Source organism: Furipterus horrens, unplaced genomic scaffold, assembly GCF_987537825.1.
Source record: "Furipterus horrens unplaced genomic scaffold, mFurHor1.1.pri manual_scaffold_6, whole genome shotgun sequence".
NCBI lineage: Eukaryota > Metazoa > Chordata > Mammalia > Chiroptera > Furipteridae > Furipterus > Furipterus horrens.
The window spans coordinates 69,426,307-69,444,585 of NW_028327176.1; the positions used below are offsets into that span (position 1 = coordinate 69,426,307).

General features: G+C 43.1%; 1 protein-coding gene across 1 annotated transcript; it reads right to left on the reverse strand.

Annotated features, from left to right (window-relative positions):
• Nucleotides 1–434: 434 nt before the first annotated feature.
• Nucleotides 435–15,029, reverse strand: SLC20A1 (solute carrier family 20 member 1). Its single transcript, XM_090281726.1, has 10 exons — nt 14,399–15,029; nt 14,129–14,269; nt 13,856–13,941; nt 8,645–8,741; nt 6,153–6,272; nt 4,462–4,728; nt 3,789–4,347; nt 3,252–3,437; nt 2,386–2,470; nt 435–1,567 (listed from the first exon to the last, which is right to left on the reverse strand). The coding sequence occupies exons 1-10, from the start codon at nt 14,730–14,732 to the stop codon at nt 1,412–1,414; spliced, it is 2,031 nt and encodes a 676-aa protein (XP_090137852.1). The 5' UTR covers nt 14,733–15,029; the 3' UTR covers nt 435–1,411.
• Nucleotides 15,030–18,279: the final 3,250 nt, after the last annotated feature.

Sequence of the window (18,279 nt, forward strand, 5' to 3'; positions counted from 1 at the left end):
AAGCTGAGGCCATCACATGCGCACACACACACATTGGAGCATTCTTTGTAACAGCAAAGCTAAAAACAATCATAAAACAGTCCATTCAAACAGGAAAACCTTGTGGATGTTAAAGTGAGTACATCTGTACGTGCCAACTGAGAATGACTAGACTATGCTATTTAAAGAAAAAAATGCATATACCTGAAACTAGTATGATATTGAATGTCAACTATAATTGGAAAATTGTTCTTTAAATAAAATTTTAAAGGAAAAAATGTCACATTCCCAATAATCCCCATGGAGGATGTCATGTATCCTGAGATCACCGGAACCGTAACAGGGAGGAGTGAAGAACTTGAAGTTGGGTGTAGGTCTCACCTGTCGATGGTATATAAGGACAACTGATCAAGAGCCCCAATGCTTCACACATGAACAAAAACCACAAGAACAAATTTTCTAAAAACTGTAGGCTTTTTTATTCAGTTAAGAGGTAGACAGATGAACATGAAAGGCTGTCCCATCTAACATGACCAAAGTTCACACTCCACTTCATTCATCCATCCCACACTGCCAGAAATCTCTTTAAAGAAATCACCACAACTGCCAGAGGCTTTTCTTCCTACTTCCTCAGAGCAGTAAGTCAGTAAATTGGTTGCAAAGAAGTTACTAATTTAAAGTCTCACTGTGCCCAAGAACCTCATCCCTTCACAAGTTTCCACAAATGCCAGCAGAACCTGCCACTGCCAAGAGGGCAGAGTGCAGATTACTATTTGTCTAAGAGACTACAAGGGAAGCGTCAGATACATTTTAGCTGTTAAGTTCCTTTGTGTGTTGAGGCAGAAGCTGGTGGTACCACCACGCAGAGCACACTCTGTCAGATGGCTCTGAATGGCATTTAAAAAAAAAGAATCACAAGTTATCTTCAGAGACGACATTAAAACATAATGGAATTGAAGCTGGGTACAAAAAGTAGATAAATATGTACAGAAGTCACAGCCAATAGAAACCAGTGGACACATGGCTATTTAAATAGCTAATTTTGAGACAATTCATATTTAGCACAAAAGCAATTGCAGCACAAGTAACACTTCTCACAGCTCCCAAATTTTAAAGATTGTCCTGGGTCTTCTGTAACACTGTAGTCATTCAGAGGAGCAGGAATGCTAAGGTGGCCCAAACAATTACACGGTTCTCATCTCAAATAGCTTCCCACTCAGAGGATGACATTTATTTTTTAAATTATTTTTTAGAGAGAGGGGAAGGGAGAGGGAGAAACCTCGATGTGAGAAACATCGATCGGTTACCCCTTGCACACACCCCAAATAGGGACCAAATGTGCAACCTAGGGATATGCCCTGACCAGAAATCAAACTGGCAACTTTTCACTTTGCAGGACAACACCCAAACAATGGAGCCACACTGGTCAGGGTCAGAGGATGATATATTTGAAGACTGCCATAATAGCAGCGCTGATTACACCAGAAATGGGGACTGTGACAAACCAGGCCATAAAAATGTTGCGGAAAAGTCGCCAGTCAACAGCCTTTTTGGATCGGAGCCAGCCAACAGACACAACAGAGCCCACCTAGGAGAGAAACAGGGAAGGGAACTAGTTACTAAGTGCTGATTGTAGTCTGGTAAAGAGACCCACGATCTCCAGTAAGTCAAGACCCCAGACTGATGAACTAGATACACCGAGCCCATGAAAGCTGCTTTGTAACAGGTTAAGGAGATTACTCGTGGGAGGATGAAGGCAACATAAAAACCCAACCACTAAATTTGTTAACGGGGGTAAAATGTGATAGGAAAAAAACACTTCCTTTTTCCCTTCTGAGCTCCTGGAATTTAATGAACTAGTAATAATTAGCTGCTTTATAAGGTACTTTAAATTGTACGTTTTCCAAAGATCATTCTAGAGGGAAGCTGATATTAGACCTAAAAGCCCATCTTCTGGCAAGAAAACCTGAAAGAAAAGGGTGACTCACAGGTTCTATGATGAGCCAAATTAAACTCCCCTCTTAGGGACATGTTTCTTCCTTTCCCTGCAGTTACTATATGGTCACCAAGCAACCTTAGGGCTCAATACATTTCTTAGTGCTTCAGTCCTGACAGGCTCTAAATAAACTTCCCTTCAACTGTCCAGCAGGGCTCACAGACTTGCTGGCTCCACATGCAAAGACTTCTGTATCATTTGGGGAGAATATGTATCATATTATCTGCCTCAGTAAGAGTAACAGACATAAGAAACTAAAATGTAAGCCTTTACATTCTTGACACATATCCTATACTTGCCACTCTTCAAGACTCCACTGCACAAAACTTCCTAAAGTATAAGGAGAAAAAAAAAGAGCCTGCATATTACAAGAACTACTCAAATGACACAGCATGTGACATTACACTTACTTTACAGTGCGTTGTACTGATGGGAAGGCCAATGTTGGAAGCGATTACCACAGTAAGGGCAGATGCCAGTTCAATACTGAAGCCACTGTGGACACAAAACAATGACGTGTCAAGAATGAAATTTTAGTTTTTGGATAAACTAACACTACCTCAAAATTAATGCCATCCTGCTATGCCCCATTCAGTGACAAAGCCTCCACGGACCTCTTTCATTTGCTAGAACTCTTAAAATCTACTTTCGATCAGGCCATGGGAATTCTCTTCTCCTTCTTCTTTAACATTTGAGGTTTGAAGGTTTTCTGGAAACCCATTAATAACATTCACCCTTTATTTTCTAGAATTTGGTAAACATTACTCTTGGCTCCCAAATAAAACAAAGGCTGAGTGTATACAGCAATTCACTCTTAGCACACCTATCTTCCTCAGAAAATTTCCTGTTGTGAGACCACTGGAGTTGAATATTTGAGAAAAATTAGATTTAAGGGGCAGAGAATAAGCAAAATCTAGAAAAAGTTCACAGCAACAATGAGAACATCAAGAACTTGTACACCCTGGCTGCTGTGGCTCAGTGGATTGAGCACCAGCCTGCGAACCAAGTGTTCCTGGTTCGATTCCCAGTCAGGGCACATGCCTAGGTTGCACGCCAGGTCCCCAATTGGGGGCACGTGAGAGGCAACAACACATTGATGTTTCTCTTCCTCTTTTTCTCCTTTCCCCTCTCTCTAAAAACAAATAAATAAAAAATAAATAAATAAAATAAAAATTTAAAAAAAACATGTACAGACTGGGTTACTTCACCAGTGACCCGTGCAGCAATACCAAACAGCACTACATATGTCAGAACAAGACCTACTTGTCCAGCTCACCTGGAGGGTGTGATTGGAGTCAAGTCTTTGCCCATCGTCTGGATAACTCTCCTTCCCCAGACCCACAGGCCAATACAGATCCCAACACCACCATACAGCAGAATCCATATCGGGGATGCTACTTCTGAAGAGACATCTCCGGTGTCATAAACCAGATACAGAGCAACCAGAGGGCCAATGGCATTGCTGAAAGAAAAACGAGGGCAGAGATACCTTTTTCACGCAGGAATGACAAGCTCCAGTTTGCTGAGTAACTTACTCGTCCTGAGTAAGGCTAGAAGCTCATTTAGCAAACAGGTCCACTTAACAGGAAATGAAGAAACCCACATGCAGAAAAGAAGGGAAGGAGCTTCTCTGAGGGGGGCACGCCTGCAGGGCCTGCCTCCCACAGGCAGCCTGAAGAACCACGGGCTCCAACAACAGGTTCCGAATCACAGAACTAAAGCCAAAGGCCTACAAACTCACCCCACTTTCTCATCTTACAATTCAAAATTTATTATCAAACATAATGAGCAATGCTAAAATTCACTCACTGACCTGACGTCATTGCCACCATGGGCAAATGAGCCAAAGCAGGCAGTGAGGATCTGCAGGAACTGGAAGAGGAGAGACACTTCTGGTTTATCCTGGTCGTTCCATTCCTCAAGAGAGCTACTGCTTCCTTTTCTGTCACCCAGACCCATCTCTGCTTTGACACTCATGTCCATCTCAGAGGCTGAGTGGATGTCAGACACAGCATTGCAGTAGCTGGTGTAACTGTCCATTCGAATCCGCTTCTTGCTGTCCGTGTTGGGCCACGTCAGTTTCTCCATCTCCTCACCTTTCTGCTCACCTTCTTTGGCACGGAATGAATCCAAAGGCATGCCACAGATCGCCATGGTATAGGAAGTGTAGCTGTTGTTGCGCCTCAAGGGTTTGTCGCCAGAGTCTCCCATGCAGTCGCCCACCTTGGCGAGATGCAGCTTATGCAGCAGCTCCTTGTACAAGCCGGAGTCCTTGTGCACCGTGTGATACTGGTAGTGGCCACTTGAGTTGATCTGGTTACTGACAGCCTGACTGAACTGAACAAGGTTCCCATTCGGCAGCTGGACTGCACCTGGTCAAGACCAAAAGGTAACATTCAACACAAAATAGCATCAGGACCCAACAGTGAGCCTCCACACCAGCAGAAAAGCGAAACTACTTCTGCCCCCCAAGAAATTCCACTCACCGTTTGTGGCCCCGTCCAGGCTGGTTTCCTCTTTCAGGTCCACGCTGGGAAGTCGCTCTCGCTCCAGTGCTTCCTCCAAGTCTCCTAGCTTGAAGGAGACGGTCCTCTCTTCCACCACAGCCCGCAGGGGCAAGGTGGCAGGCCCTGTCTCAGAAATGGGACTCCTGGTTTCAATGTCACCGAGAGATAACTTTGCCTCTTCATGGTCTTTCAAGCTATTATTTTTTTCCATTAAGGGACTTTCTGAAGGACTAGACTTTATTTCTCCTAGAAAAAAAGGGGTTTTGTTTGGTTTTGAATAAAACCAACTTGTTCCGCATCTCCTCTTTCTCTACCTCAAAAATGTCCATCTCAAAACATGAACATATGTAAACTTCAGTACAAATCTGGAGTAATCTTCTTGCAATTGCCATATTTCATTATTCTTGGGAGGAAACCAGCAATGCAGGACACCAGGTATCAGGGGTTACAAAGCCTCTGTGTACAGGACCAGAGTGTCTTATGTCTTGTTCTTTACAAACCCTTTACACTTAAACCATGCTGAGCTCCCTGCTGGCCCGTTCCGTAGTGAAAGATAACTCCAGACAGGCCTGGTATAGAATTAAAAATTTGGACTGTATCTAGTTCATGTTTTTGTAAAAGGAATTCCCCCAAAATTCCCTCCATGAGTTCAAGCAAAACAACACACTCAGTGCAGGTAACTGAAGGCTAATTTCCACTTCTATAAAACAGAGATATGCCTATGATTCTAAACTCCACAACCAGCCAGGTGGGAGTATTCTCTGCTGATCGTGCCAACGCCTGGTGCGTTTACATGCTCATTCAGGCATCACAGTCACACTACAGACTAGGATATATAACATTAGTGAGACTTGTACCATCTTCTCCCAGACTGAGGGGAAACAAGGTCAGCAAGGCCCAAGAGCCCCACTCCTAGTGCACACTCTGGCGCCTCAGTGCAGCTGCATGACACAGCACTGTTCCCAAGGCCACTGCAGCCAGGCTGCCTCCCTTCCAAAGAGTAAACTAAACCGCTAATTGAGCATTTACAAGTGAAAAGGGCAGAGAAAGATTATATTAAGAGAACTCCACCAGTAAGGAAAGAATACAAGATTTAAGACTGACACTAACCAAAATTTATTTAGTGTCTACTTATACTACAATACTATGTGTAGTAATGGCCTGCCTAAATGACGCCTGAAAATGTTCACCTCTATAATTTGTGCTACAATTCTGACAATTATAAATTCAGATATATACATTAGCCATAGCTTTGCATGTCTAAATCTGAAGTTACACACAGAAGTAATTAGGGTAATAACGTCCTCTAAGAAAGCATTTTTGTACCATTTTTCATTAAGGTACCCTTAAGTGTCCTTAAGTATTCTCACTTAATATAGGCTACAAAGTCTGTATTTGTCTACCACAGCAAATGGTAAAGGTACAGTAAAATAACAGACTGAATGCCCAGCTTTTGTCCAAAGCATAAGTACAACATTGCTTCTGACCAGTCTCCTGTCATTTTAAGTCAGTAAGAATACACTTCGGACGATAAACCCATATCCTCAAATATTCATTTAAAATTTCTGACTTTGACCATCTATCTAAACAGTGGATTTTTATAGATGGCCAAACAAAAATAAGCACAACAACATTACAAGTTAAATTTTCCACTATGCTGTGTTACTTACGTTCGATTTTCCTCTTCATCCTGGGACATACAAAGAACCAGACGATAAGGGCACAGAGAACTGCACATCCCACCGAGATGAGGATGGTGCCCCACAGAGGAAGTTTGTCAAAGCCCAGCACTAGGAAATAAAATGGTGCATCTTGAAAACCCCAGGGCTAGCCCTTGCAACAATGTGTAAAACCCCCTATAGGGACTCAGGGTCCCCACTCCAGCCCAACACCCTTACAGCAGCTGCCAGCCTCAGGTCCACAGGATCTACTGAGCTCATGGCTATACAGACGGGAGGAAAATCCAATTGTCACCTGAAACCCACACTAGTCTGGCCCACTTTAAAACACCTGCTAGACTGACATCTCCCAAGCTCCTTCCCAAACTAGCTTTTTTTCTTTCTTTGCTTTAGATAATAGTGGGAATTACTATACTCTTGAGAATCTACAACTAGTTATGCAAAATATGGAACCACCCCACTCCACAGCCTCCAGACGGTGGTTGTGCATATTGCATAGGAAAGGTGTCCATAGTCACATCTGTCATACTAATGCAATTCTCTGTGGAGTTATCACAGCCATTGTTCTAGCCTCCAGCAAAATCTTTTAACAAGATTATCTTTTAGACTCATTATCAAACTAAAATACAGAACACAGGGATATTATCTATCAAAAGATTAGAATAGTTCAAAAGGTTATCTTTCACAAAAATAAGTTTAGTGGCAGTTCCACTCACAAGCCATATCTTAGAAACTTGTCTACTTTTCATAAGGCTCAAGAATCGTTAATATTAGTCACCATCTGTTTATCATTGAAATGCCAAGAGGATCCAAGTGTATTATTAATAGCAGAAGCAAAACATCATAGAATCTTATTTAAGCCTAAAAGATGTTACGATTTCTAGTTTATCCAAGTGCTTAGTTACTATGGTTGTTCTAGTTTCTTATGCCTATTAGGAATTGAATTACTTATAAAAATAGAAATCCTCTGGCACCCCCAAAATGATTACTGGTTAAAAATCATATAAATTGAGGACTCTTCAAAATGCAAGTTTTATAGTAACTATAAATATTTTCATTTTAATTCCTGCTATCAAGCTTGATCACATAGTTAAGTCAAACAAACTAAAATACACATGAAATTCAATTTCCACCACGATTTAAAATTCCCCATGTTCCAAGTCAAAAGGGGAAATGAACTTTTTTTATAGTAAATAATCCACAAAGGTTGGAACAAAAATATCCAAGTTCCCTTTTCAAAAATGATATTAAGTGTAGTTTCTAATTTCACTAAACTATGAGCTTTGGCTGCCACTACATAAACACCAGGGCTTACGACCTCTCGGGAGACTTCTTAGTTTAGCATGAAGAACCCAATTTAAGAGAGAATGGAAATGCTGCATGCAAGCTTTTCTTTGCCTGCACTATTTGGTAAGGAGGCTGGTGTGCCCTAAGAAAGATTATTATAAAGAATATAAAGACAAAAGTTAAAAATACTTAGCTAACTCCATTTCTGAATAGTGATATTACTTCAGTGAGGTAATCCATCAGAAGTGAAATCAATTTAGTGGGCCACAACAAGTACTAAACAAACAAAAAAACTGAAAAGAATTACTTGAAAATATGAGTGCACAGCACACAGTAAAATCACATAGCTTCCAGATACTATTCCAGTTCCTTTTCCCCTTCTTTCTCGCTATATGCACGTGCGTCCCAGGCAACAACATACATGTATTTCTTCCAGGGCATCAGTCAAAGAGCACTGACAACAGTCAAAGATCCTCACACTAAATGAAACTAAATAGCACAACTGAGCTGATCAACACAGGTACACCCTGCTGGACAAGTTACAAGTTGTCAACCTTTTTCAGTTGCTAAATTAAACATGTATCATAATCTAATCTATAAATTGCCTTAACCCCCCCCCAAAAGAATCAATATTTCAATCTTTACATTCTCACAAATTACTCTTCCTCTTAGCTGCATGAATTCTTCATCCACGTGCACTTAGACCAGGTGTTAAACATCCCAACTCTTCTCATTCAAGCAGGTTCGGGGGAGTAAATTTAGTACTTAGAAACAGAAGTAGCTCCATTTGGAAGAGAAAAATGAGAATATCCAGCACACCAGTGCTAAATAGCTGATTTTTGGAGATTAAATAAAACTAAGGACTCTTCAGCAGTCAGCAGTTAAGGCCAGTACCAATGTCGGTATTTTTAGCATAGATAGGAGAAAGGGAAAGAGAAGATCATATTATCTTGGGTCCTGTGAAGACTAAAGAGTAAAGGTCTGTAGTGATTTAGAATCTGAGCAGGTTTCTTTGGTTGAAAAACTATCTAGGTTAACTCAGCATACACTAGCCTGCAGCCTTCTGAAATGGGTGCAGGCCAGCCACCTTCTAGGAGATTTCAGCCCTGTAAAGCAAAAAGGGGTAAATTGGGCATTTAATGCAAGTTTTATAAACAACTTTAAATTTACATCTAAATATTTTGATATGTACTTACAAGGTGCTCCAGTATACATGATGGAAAACAGGTTTATTCCAACAGTGCAAGCATAGAAAACTGGCAAAGCTCGCAAACCATTAGGAACTGGATCTGCCTGTAAAATAACATTAAGATCAATACCTTAAAAAGTTGTGAAAATTAGACCATGTCTACAGAGCCTTGTAAAGGGGCAGGATTAGAGATTCCAGTGCCAATAACCATTTCTTCACACTAGTTCCCAAGGCCAGTTGGGCTTTTCCTCACATCTGCTCCTGGAAGTTCTGGTCATCAAAGCTGATCTATAGCTACCTGAATATAGTTTATGTTTTTTGTGAATGTGTTTTTTTTTGTTTTGTTTTGTTTTTGTCTGGTTTGTTGTTTTTTTCTTGTGTGTGGTTTTTAACAAGCTACCTATACCAGTGACTGGCAGGCAATGTTCCAAAAAATTGGTTTCAACGTTCAGGGTTCTAAGATACCTGTTGTCCAGATGTAAATCTGAACACACATCTGGAGGTGTACTAGGGATTTGTAAGAGATGTCAAGAAGCAAACCACAAGATGTTAGACCATTTCTCACTTTTCTTAAAAATTCAGTATGCAGTATAATTTATCTATTAACAACCATCTTACTAGACATCTGATAAACACACCATTGTTAAACAATTTACCAAAGTGCTAAAATAAAAACCAATCATGCACTAGATTACCCATCATTCAACAGACTGTTCCAAGCACTATTCTGGGTATTGAAATAGAGAAGTAAATAAGACAAAGTTCTTGTTCTCAAAGAACTAACGTTTACATTTTAGCACGGGATAATATAAAGTACTAATGCTATAAAGAAAAATAAAGAAAGGTAAGGGGGCAGTGACAAAAGCAGAAGGAGTGACAAAAGAAGGGGAGATGGGAGCAACAAGCATGTATACACCAGGGGGGTGGAGGGGGGGGACAGAACATTCCAGAAATTAATGTCAGCAAGTACAAAGGTCCTGAGGCAAAAACTTGAAATGTTTAAGGAGCAGCAAAGAGGCCAGTGTGACTAGAGACAAGAAGAGTTCCACTTACAACAAATGTATATTAATTCTACAGGAAAACACTGAAGTCAAACACTTAAAGAATGAAGAGCATGGATCTGAACACATGGAAAGACTAAACTATAAAAATGTTAGCCTAAAGGTTTACTACCACCTTGATCACAATCCAATGGAAAATCTTGGGGAGGAAGAGAGAGAGGGAAAGACCCAAAAGTGATCCTAAAGCTTCTAGCAAAATTAACCAATACACTGGGAAGAAGGAGGCAGTGGCTTAAGATAAACAAAACAAGAAAAAGTAAAGGTGCCACTCGAAGTCAGTAGATGGGCCGTCACTGAAAAGCACTCTTAAGTTTTAGACCCTCTGTCTACAAATAGCCAAAATGAAAAAAAATAAATAACCTATACAACCTAGGCACTGTTAAGCATCCCTGAGCAATGCAACAATGTGGGTCACACCCCAAGGGCAGGCGATAGGTTATGAACCTGAGGTGTATATACATTTTTCTTTTAAGAACTATCCATGGTTCTAAGAAAACTCTCCAAGGAACTTAAAACCCCTTCCCTAGTCAAAATCCATTAGGGTTCTATAAACTTAAGTAGGGACTTCTCTTAACAGATTTTCAAATAACATTCGGTATTTTGGTATCAAATCAAATTGTAACTGGTTAGTCAAAGAGGAAGTAGCCCATGTATTTATTTTTTGTATTGTCCAATTACTTATTCCAAGATAACCAGTAATAAATTACCTGGGGATGGGAAAGGGAATGAATGACACTACAGTATTTCCTCACTTATCGCGGGTATTACGTTGCAGACTCCCCTGCGAAGTAGGAACCTTACATTTATTCTACTCTTAAACCTCCGTAACTTTAACAACATATGTATACATTACCGCAAAATCCCGCGATAAATAATTAAATATAATATTTTTTAAAATCCCGCAATACATTGAGGCCACAATAAGTGAAGCATGATATAGCGAGGGACTCCTATAATAATAATTTATTAGGAAATGACAAGCTCATGGTTTTAAAAAGTCAAGGTTCATTAAGAGTCTAGGAAAAAGGAAAAATCTGAGCAATCTAGCTCTTCCTTTAACTCCAGACTCCTCAGTCATTCCCAAGAAGTAACCAGACCTAACAATTTTATAAAATATTATCCTATGACCCATCTAACACTCCCTAAGACTTCTTTAGAATTTATTTTCATTGTATTTTTCTATTACCACTTATCCCCCTTATACCCTGGCCTTAAAACTACCTGGAAATAATGTGTCTCATCCTCCATTTATGTGGAATCGGAAAGGGGTCTTCATAACTCCCAATTTTTAACCAGAACAGTTTATATTTTACATGTTGAATGCTCCAATAAGTTTTGTCTAAAGAGGTTCCTCTGAGGTTGAAATGACGTCCTAGAGCCCTGGCTGGTGTGGTTCAGTGGATTGAGAACCTAAAGGTCGCCGGTTTGATTCCCAGTCAGGACAATGCCTGGGCCAGGTCCCTGGTCAGGGGCACACGAGAGGCAACCAATCGCACACAACAATGTTTTTCTCCCTTTCTCCCTCCCTTCCCCTCTCTCTCTAAAAATAAATAAAAATCTTTTTTAACAAATAATAAATATTTTTTAATCTTTTTTTTTAAATAAAAATGATGTCCTAGATATATTCAATGTGAATGTGATTCCCAATAGAAGTATTCTCCTGAACGACCCATTTTCTTCGACTAGAATTTAAATACTCAACAGGAAAACTTCCCCTTCCCCTATTCCTGTTTATTGCCCCAGTCCTTGGAGAAGTATCTCACCTCCATTCCATTTTTTCAGCACCCTTAAACAGACATACAGAGAACAGTAACTTTTAAAAAAGCAATTTCAATGACAATTTCCAAAACAAAAACTTAGGTTGGAAGATTTTAACAGCCAGGACCCTCAAAAGTTACTTGTCTAAGGATGTTTTCTTGAGATTTAAAACCTAACTTACCAGAAGTGTTCACACTCATTGCCTGAAAACTCATGTTATTGATAGATTGGACACAGAGTGTATGTGCAAAAACGAGCACTCCAGGGCAGGAGGATGGACAGTGTTAAAGGCAAGGAAGATCCTCAAAGTCAATGTTGTTTTAAACTCTATAAACACTATTTCATTCTTTCTTGATCATGTCTACCCTCATACCCAAACAAGGACAGAGTTAAGAAGTTAATATATCTAACTGAAGCTCTCAGTAACTAAATATCTGGCAAGCATTCCCTCAAACAAGAGGTCTGGGCACCTCAAAATCTCTCTCTGTACCTCAGAGCACCTCCATTCCCCAGGAAGATGACAGGTTTTTTTTTTTTTTTGTCTTGTGACCCACAAAACCCCTCCAGAATCAAATGCATCTGCTTCCCAGTAATCAATCAACAGAGACCCAATGTAAAACTTTTATATAAACAAGAATCCCTATCAATTCTCCTGGTTTTCTGGGGTGAAGCTGTGTGACTCTAGAAGAATACTAAAACGTCTGGTCTGGGATAGTGGTAAGCTTCCATTTTAAGCATCACATTGTCAAATGAGACAACTGTGGGAAGTGGAAGAGTAGGTGTACTGTAGTCATATCAGCTTGCTATATAAACAATACCAAATCCTGAGTCAGTAAATATCAGTGAACCGTTTCCTCTCCAATTATTCTGGGCTACAAATGTTTCAAGTTTTCAAAGTACTAAACTGCTATATTCTGCCAGACTCATGCCATGGAAAAGAATGATCAGGAATCACTTTACCAGTCACAGTTTCTATAGAGAAGAAGTATAAATCCTTCCCTAGAGAAGCCCAGAACTGGACCAAACAAGCAGGTCTAAACATATTCTTATCCCTGGGGATTAAGCTACTTACCTATCTCCCTTCACTCAGATTTCTACAGTTTAGAAGCATTTTTTATGAACTTACAATGGACAGTTAAGAGCTATTCACCTCAGAAAAAGGACAACTTTGTCTCCTTAGAAAAATGCATTTATTCTTGCTGTAACTCAGTCCAATGACAGCATCCCTTATTTGCCCACTTCAGAGCTAGCATCAGACTTCTTGATAAAAGAAATGCTATCGGGTCCCTGAAAAGGGATTTTCAAGAGGACAGGAAATTAAATGGCTGTCTGAATTTTTTTCCGGCCAAGAAAAACAAAACAAAACCTACCTTTACTGGTTCTTTTTACCTATTCTGAGAAATTAGTCTAGTCACCATGAGAAGTAGACTCCCCACCTAGAAGCTTATAAACTGATTATAATAATCAGCTCTACTGAAGTTAACTATGTAGACCCACACTACTCCATTTAAGTGGTGCCAGGAAAAAGCCAAAGGGAACACTGTGACTTGTTGGACCCCAAGCTTACGATTCAAAATGGTCTGTATGAGGGTGGTTTAAAGCAGTAATCTGCTTCACTCATATATGGGATATAAAACTGAAATTCATAGACACAAACAGCAATGTCATGGTTGCCAGAGGGAAGGGGGGGATAGGGGTAGAGGGGGCCTAATATATGGTGATGGAAGATGGTTTGACTTCAGGTGGTGGGCACACAGTACAATATACAGATCTAATATCATAGACATGTACACATGAAACCTACATGATCTTACTAACCAATGTCACCCCCATAAATTAAATTTTAAAAAAGTATCCTTTAGCCCTGGCTGGTGTGGCTCAGTGGATCGAGTTCAGTGGATTGAGCGCCAGCCTGTGAAACAAAGGGTCGCTGGTTTGATTCCCAGTCAGGGCACATGCCTGGATTGTGAGCCAGGTCCCCAGTTGGGGGCGCACAAGAGACAACCAACCTCACATTGATGTTTCTCTCTCTTTCCCTTCCTCCTCTCTAAAAATAAATACTTTTTTAAAGTATCCTTTAAAGCCATAACCTACATACAGTTAGACAAAGCAACCCTAAATACATTTCCCTAATTTTCCACTCCCAGTCTCTCCTATTCCTTGGCACACCACAACACTCATTCAATTCTCCCTCCGGAATGTCCTCTTGGGTACAGAAAGCTTGCTTCTTTCAAAGAACGTAGCAACATATAAAAGGTATTCAGAACATAAAGAATTTTTCAACTTTCCAAAGCCATATACCCACACATCAACCACATTTGCAAGAACACTATAGGTTTGAATACCACTGAGTGTGACCCATTAAAGAGATCATAAGGTTGGGGGGGAGGGGGAATTACCTTACGGAGGATGAATGCCCGAACAAGGAAGAATAAAACTCCAGACATAATACCAGAAAGCAGCGGAGAAATAAACCAAGACATCACTGCAATAGAACACATTTAGAACAAATGTCAACTAATGAAAACTAGAAACCAAAACACACTTTCACCTTTTAGTATTGTTCTCAGAACTTTAGCATGTCCCTCCCTTTTATGTAATATACTCCCATACATAATATCATGGAACATACCAAGAATAAAAATTAAAAAGCCATTCTGAATTAAACCTACCAATTTTTACCAGTTCAGACCACTTGACACCCTCCTGCCCTTTTGCCACAAGGGAGAAACCAATGGTCGCACCAACAATACAATGGGTTCCAGAAATGGGAAGCTTCAAAAACGAGGCCACTAGTTGCCACACAGCAGAACCTGAAATGGTCAAGTTTTATTTAGTAAATGACAAAATTCCATTATCTATGCAGTGCATTCTCACGTGAACAGTACAGGACAGGCACTTGCTCACTCAACACGGAGAGGACAACCTGCCGCAGAACTTACCGAACATGGCACTGACTGAGCCGGCCATCAGCAGCTCCTGGCTCGAGTTGTACATCTCTACATCGATCAGGCCCTTCCTGATGGTCTCGCTTACTTTGGCTCCCAGCAGGACAGAGCCCACCGTCTCAAAGATGCTAGCCAGGATGCAGGCTTGCTTCAGGGTCACCACCCCCGAGCCCACAGCCGTGCCGAACGAATTCGCTACGTCATTGGCGCCCACGGAGAAGGCCAGCACGAAGGCGATGATGAAGCCCAGGACCAGCATCCGCAAGGAGTCCACCGGCGGGCCCGCGGCCACAGTGCTGGCCACCAGCGTGGTCGCGGTGGTCGCCATCCCCAGAGCAATGGCCTTAACTAACAAGAACTACTGCGCGGCTTTCAGGCGTGTAAACAGAATGAGTATGAGGTATCACTGACGCTCTAATAAATAATATATATTACATAAAATTAAATACTGTAAACTGCTGCAGACACCGGGCCGGTCACTGCTATACGCCGCGCGCGGGCATCTGCGGTCCAGGTCGCCTCGGGCTCCGGGGAACTAGCGGCGCGGCGCGGAAGGCCATAGCGGGGACGCGCGGGGACGTGGGATCATCCTGGGGGCACACGGAAACACGCTGGCGCACGCCCATGCCCCGCTGTCCACCGCCCCCGGCAGGACTCTCCGCCAGCACGTGGCGCGCCCCTCCCCGCGCCCGCCCACGCGCCCCCCGCGGGCACTGGAACAGGCCGTTCCCGCTCCCGCGCGCTGGGACCGCCAAAAAGGCCGCGGTCGGGGTGGGGGATACAGCACGAGGCCGGAACCCCGCCCGCCCGCAGAGAAAGTGCCGTCACCGCGGCGCCCCACTCACCACAAGAGATCAGGGCCGAGCGGGGACAGGGAGGTCCAGGTGGCGAGAACCCGACAGGAGGGGTTGGGACCTCTGCGAAGCAGCACAGGCTCAGCGGCCCAGGAGGAAACACCAGCAGCGTACGCCGGCAGCCATCACCCCGATGGCACCCGCAGCCGCGGCACCTTATAGCGGCGGGCGGCCCACGTGACTCTCCGCGCGCGCGCGCCAGCCCAGAGGTCCGCCCATCGGTGACGCGCTCCTACAGGCCCGACCGACTAATCCAGGGGGAATCCCGGCGGCGCAGCCCCTCGGCCGCTTGAGCGCCGGAGACCACGCCCCCACGGACAGCTGATTACCTCGCGCCTGGCATGTCTAGTCCAGCAGCTGGATGAATGCGGGGTTCGCCTGCGGGGTTCTAGAGGCCACGTCCAAGGTGCTTCCTGCTTCCTTCCGCGGAGCCGATTTACCAAGCGGGCCGCGCCTGAAGCCGCACTTCAAACGCATCTGGAACCCGCCGCGTCCGGAGGCCACACCTGGTTGGTGACACTACGGGTCCAGTGTCTGCACATTGTCACTCCTGTGATGCCCTTGGCCAGACTGGCGCTGCCCCGCCCGGGAGGGGGACATTCACCCGTTGGCTACGTTCCCTCGGTCCCTCACCGGGTGGAGGCAGAGAGGACGGTCACGAGAATCAAGCGGTCCCTGAGAGCGCACGCGGCCCACTGGACGCTCCCGGTCACCGACCCCCGCGAACGCTTGTGCTTTCTGCGCCACGGCGGTGTGCGGGGGAGGACTCTGCTTCGGAGCCCAGTCCTAGCTCCTTGCTCGTTGCCCTCTGTCACCGGGAGCGAGTACCAAATCTCCAGCTGTGCCCTCCCAAATGTCCGTTGTTAGAAATCAGTACCTGCCTCGTGGCGGGAATTCAATGTCTGTGTGAGTGTGACTAGAACTCAGGGCGTTCAGTACATGCCAATTCCTGTTTTCTCTTTCCCTGAATATACCTGTTTTAGGATGTAGAAAAGGATGGAAGGCCATGTTCTTCCATCCCATCCCAGAAGATATATTGACTTCTGTTTCCTACATGCTCTATAGTCTGGTTTTCACATTAAATAAAATTTGCTCTACACATTTGGTGGCATTTCATCAGTCACTTTGAGATTTAAGACAACCAATCATGCCATGGGAGAGTAAGGTCGTGGTCTCTTTTCAGGGTTGTAGTGAGATTAAGGAGTTCCAACCAGAAAGACCAACTGGGCTTAGAATGTTCTAGAGCTCTCCCCCTCCCCTTGCCATCTCCAGCAGCTGCTGATTGAAGAGCGGGAATAAAGATACTGGTAAATCTGTAAGTCATTGCTATGTCTGAGCCATCTATGGAGGCTTAAACTCCCCCTGAGTATCCTCTAACCTACCTATAATGGAGTTGTATGAGTAATTTACAAAGCTCTAGGTCCCAAGGTCATGTCCTAAAAAGAAAGTACATGTCCAGGAGCACTGACCCTGGAGTGCAATTCAGATGTAATTCTGGCATCCACCCCCCCCTCCCTCCACCCTACTTTATTTATTTCTTTTTTTTCTTAAGGTTTATTTTATTCTCATTCAAGAAAGAAGGGAAAGAAGAGAGACACATCTCTGTGAGAGAGAAACACCATTGGCTGCATCCTGCACACGCCCCAATAGGGAGGGGATCAAGCCCACAACCTGGGCGTTTGCCAAGACAAGGAATCAAACCAGAGACCCTTTGGTTACAAAATGATGCTCCCACCAACTGAGCCATGCCATTCAGGGTCACCCTACTTCATTTCAAGGTTATGAAAAGCTTGAATAAAAGGACTCATCTGTTAAAAGTCCCCAGAGTTATAAGAAAATTCCCTAGGACTTTTACCATTATGTTTTTTCATTCTGTCCATGGGCGTACTTCAGCCCATCTGTGGTGTCAGCTCCTTAAGTTGGCAAACACTTGCTGGACAACCACTGTGTGAGGTGGTGGGGTAGCCATTAAAATATCCATCCAGGTGAGAGAGCACAGTCCAAGCCCCTTGGGTGGGTTTGAGGGAGTGGGAGATTCAACAGAAATCCCCATGCACTACAAGTGAGTTCAGTCGGTGTCTTCAGGCTCTTGAATGATCTTATGCTTTCTCCTGGACAGATCAGTGCCTCTGCCAACCCAGGTATAAAGGGGAAGTGAGACGAGTCCTTACCATCTCACATGGGGAGAAATGCCTTTAGAGATGTGAACTGGCCTTGATCTGGATGCCTTCACCTCCCCTAGGGGAGGAAAAGTAGGGCTCTGCCTGTGAAGAGAAGTTACAGTGACTTGAAAGTAGAAAAAAAAGAGGTATGAGGACCACAAGTTCGCACACAATGACACTGGGTTCTGACCTATGGCTGAATGTTGGGAAAAGGGTAGAGATCCTAAGGGTATGTTAAAATCCAGGTGTTAGCACACACTCTCTAGAACCTTAGTGAGGCCATTTGGTCTAGTAGTTAAACACATAGACTATAAAGCCAGACCACCTGCTCTCCTACTATATAGTCATGTGACTATAGCTGAGCCCCTGGTGATTTTAATGCTCCTAGTATTTTGGGGAGCTAGAATTTTAATTCTTAATATATAGGTGTAGGCTTTAACTAAATGTTTCAATTGCTTTGGTTGTCACGTAGCTTATAATCAAAGTTTCTGAAAGTATGTTAGTCATGTTCTGAAGGGCTTCCTGTAAAGCAAGTTCCAGAATAAATATTTAAAAGTATACTTTGCTCCAGATAATAGAAAAATACATATAGCTAGTTGAGCATAAAATAATAATAGCTTAAACAATGGCAGTAGCCCCAAGATGTCTAGTTTCTGCCTTTTACTTTAAAGATAAGCATAAAGTAAGCATCCTGAAAATAGTCTACTTAGAGGAGGGGGATCTTCGATGGGGATATGAACACTGTGGAACCAGACCAGGACCAAGCGCAATTCAGAGGCTGTCCATTAGGACTTGGATGGGGGCAGGGAGGGAGTGGGGGAGAATACCCAGGGAGGAGAAGGTAGAAGCCTTTGAGGAG

Excerpts from the sequence above, each read along its gene's own strand:
- SLC20A1 (XM_090281726.1), bottom strand. The coding sequence starts at position 14,732 with ATGGCGACCACCGCGACCACGCTGGTGGCCAGCACTGTGGCCGCGGGC. Across the intron at positions 13,942-14,128 it reads GTCTGAACTGGTAAAAATTG|TGATGTCTTGGTTTATTTCT; the intron begins GTAGGTTTAATT and ends GTTCTATTGCAG. Across the intron at positions 3,438-3,788 it reads CATGGTGGCAATGACGTCAG|CAATGCCATTGGCCCTCTGG; the intron begins GTCAGTGAGTGA and ends TTTTTCTTTCAG.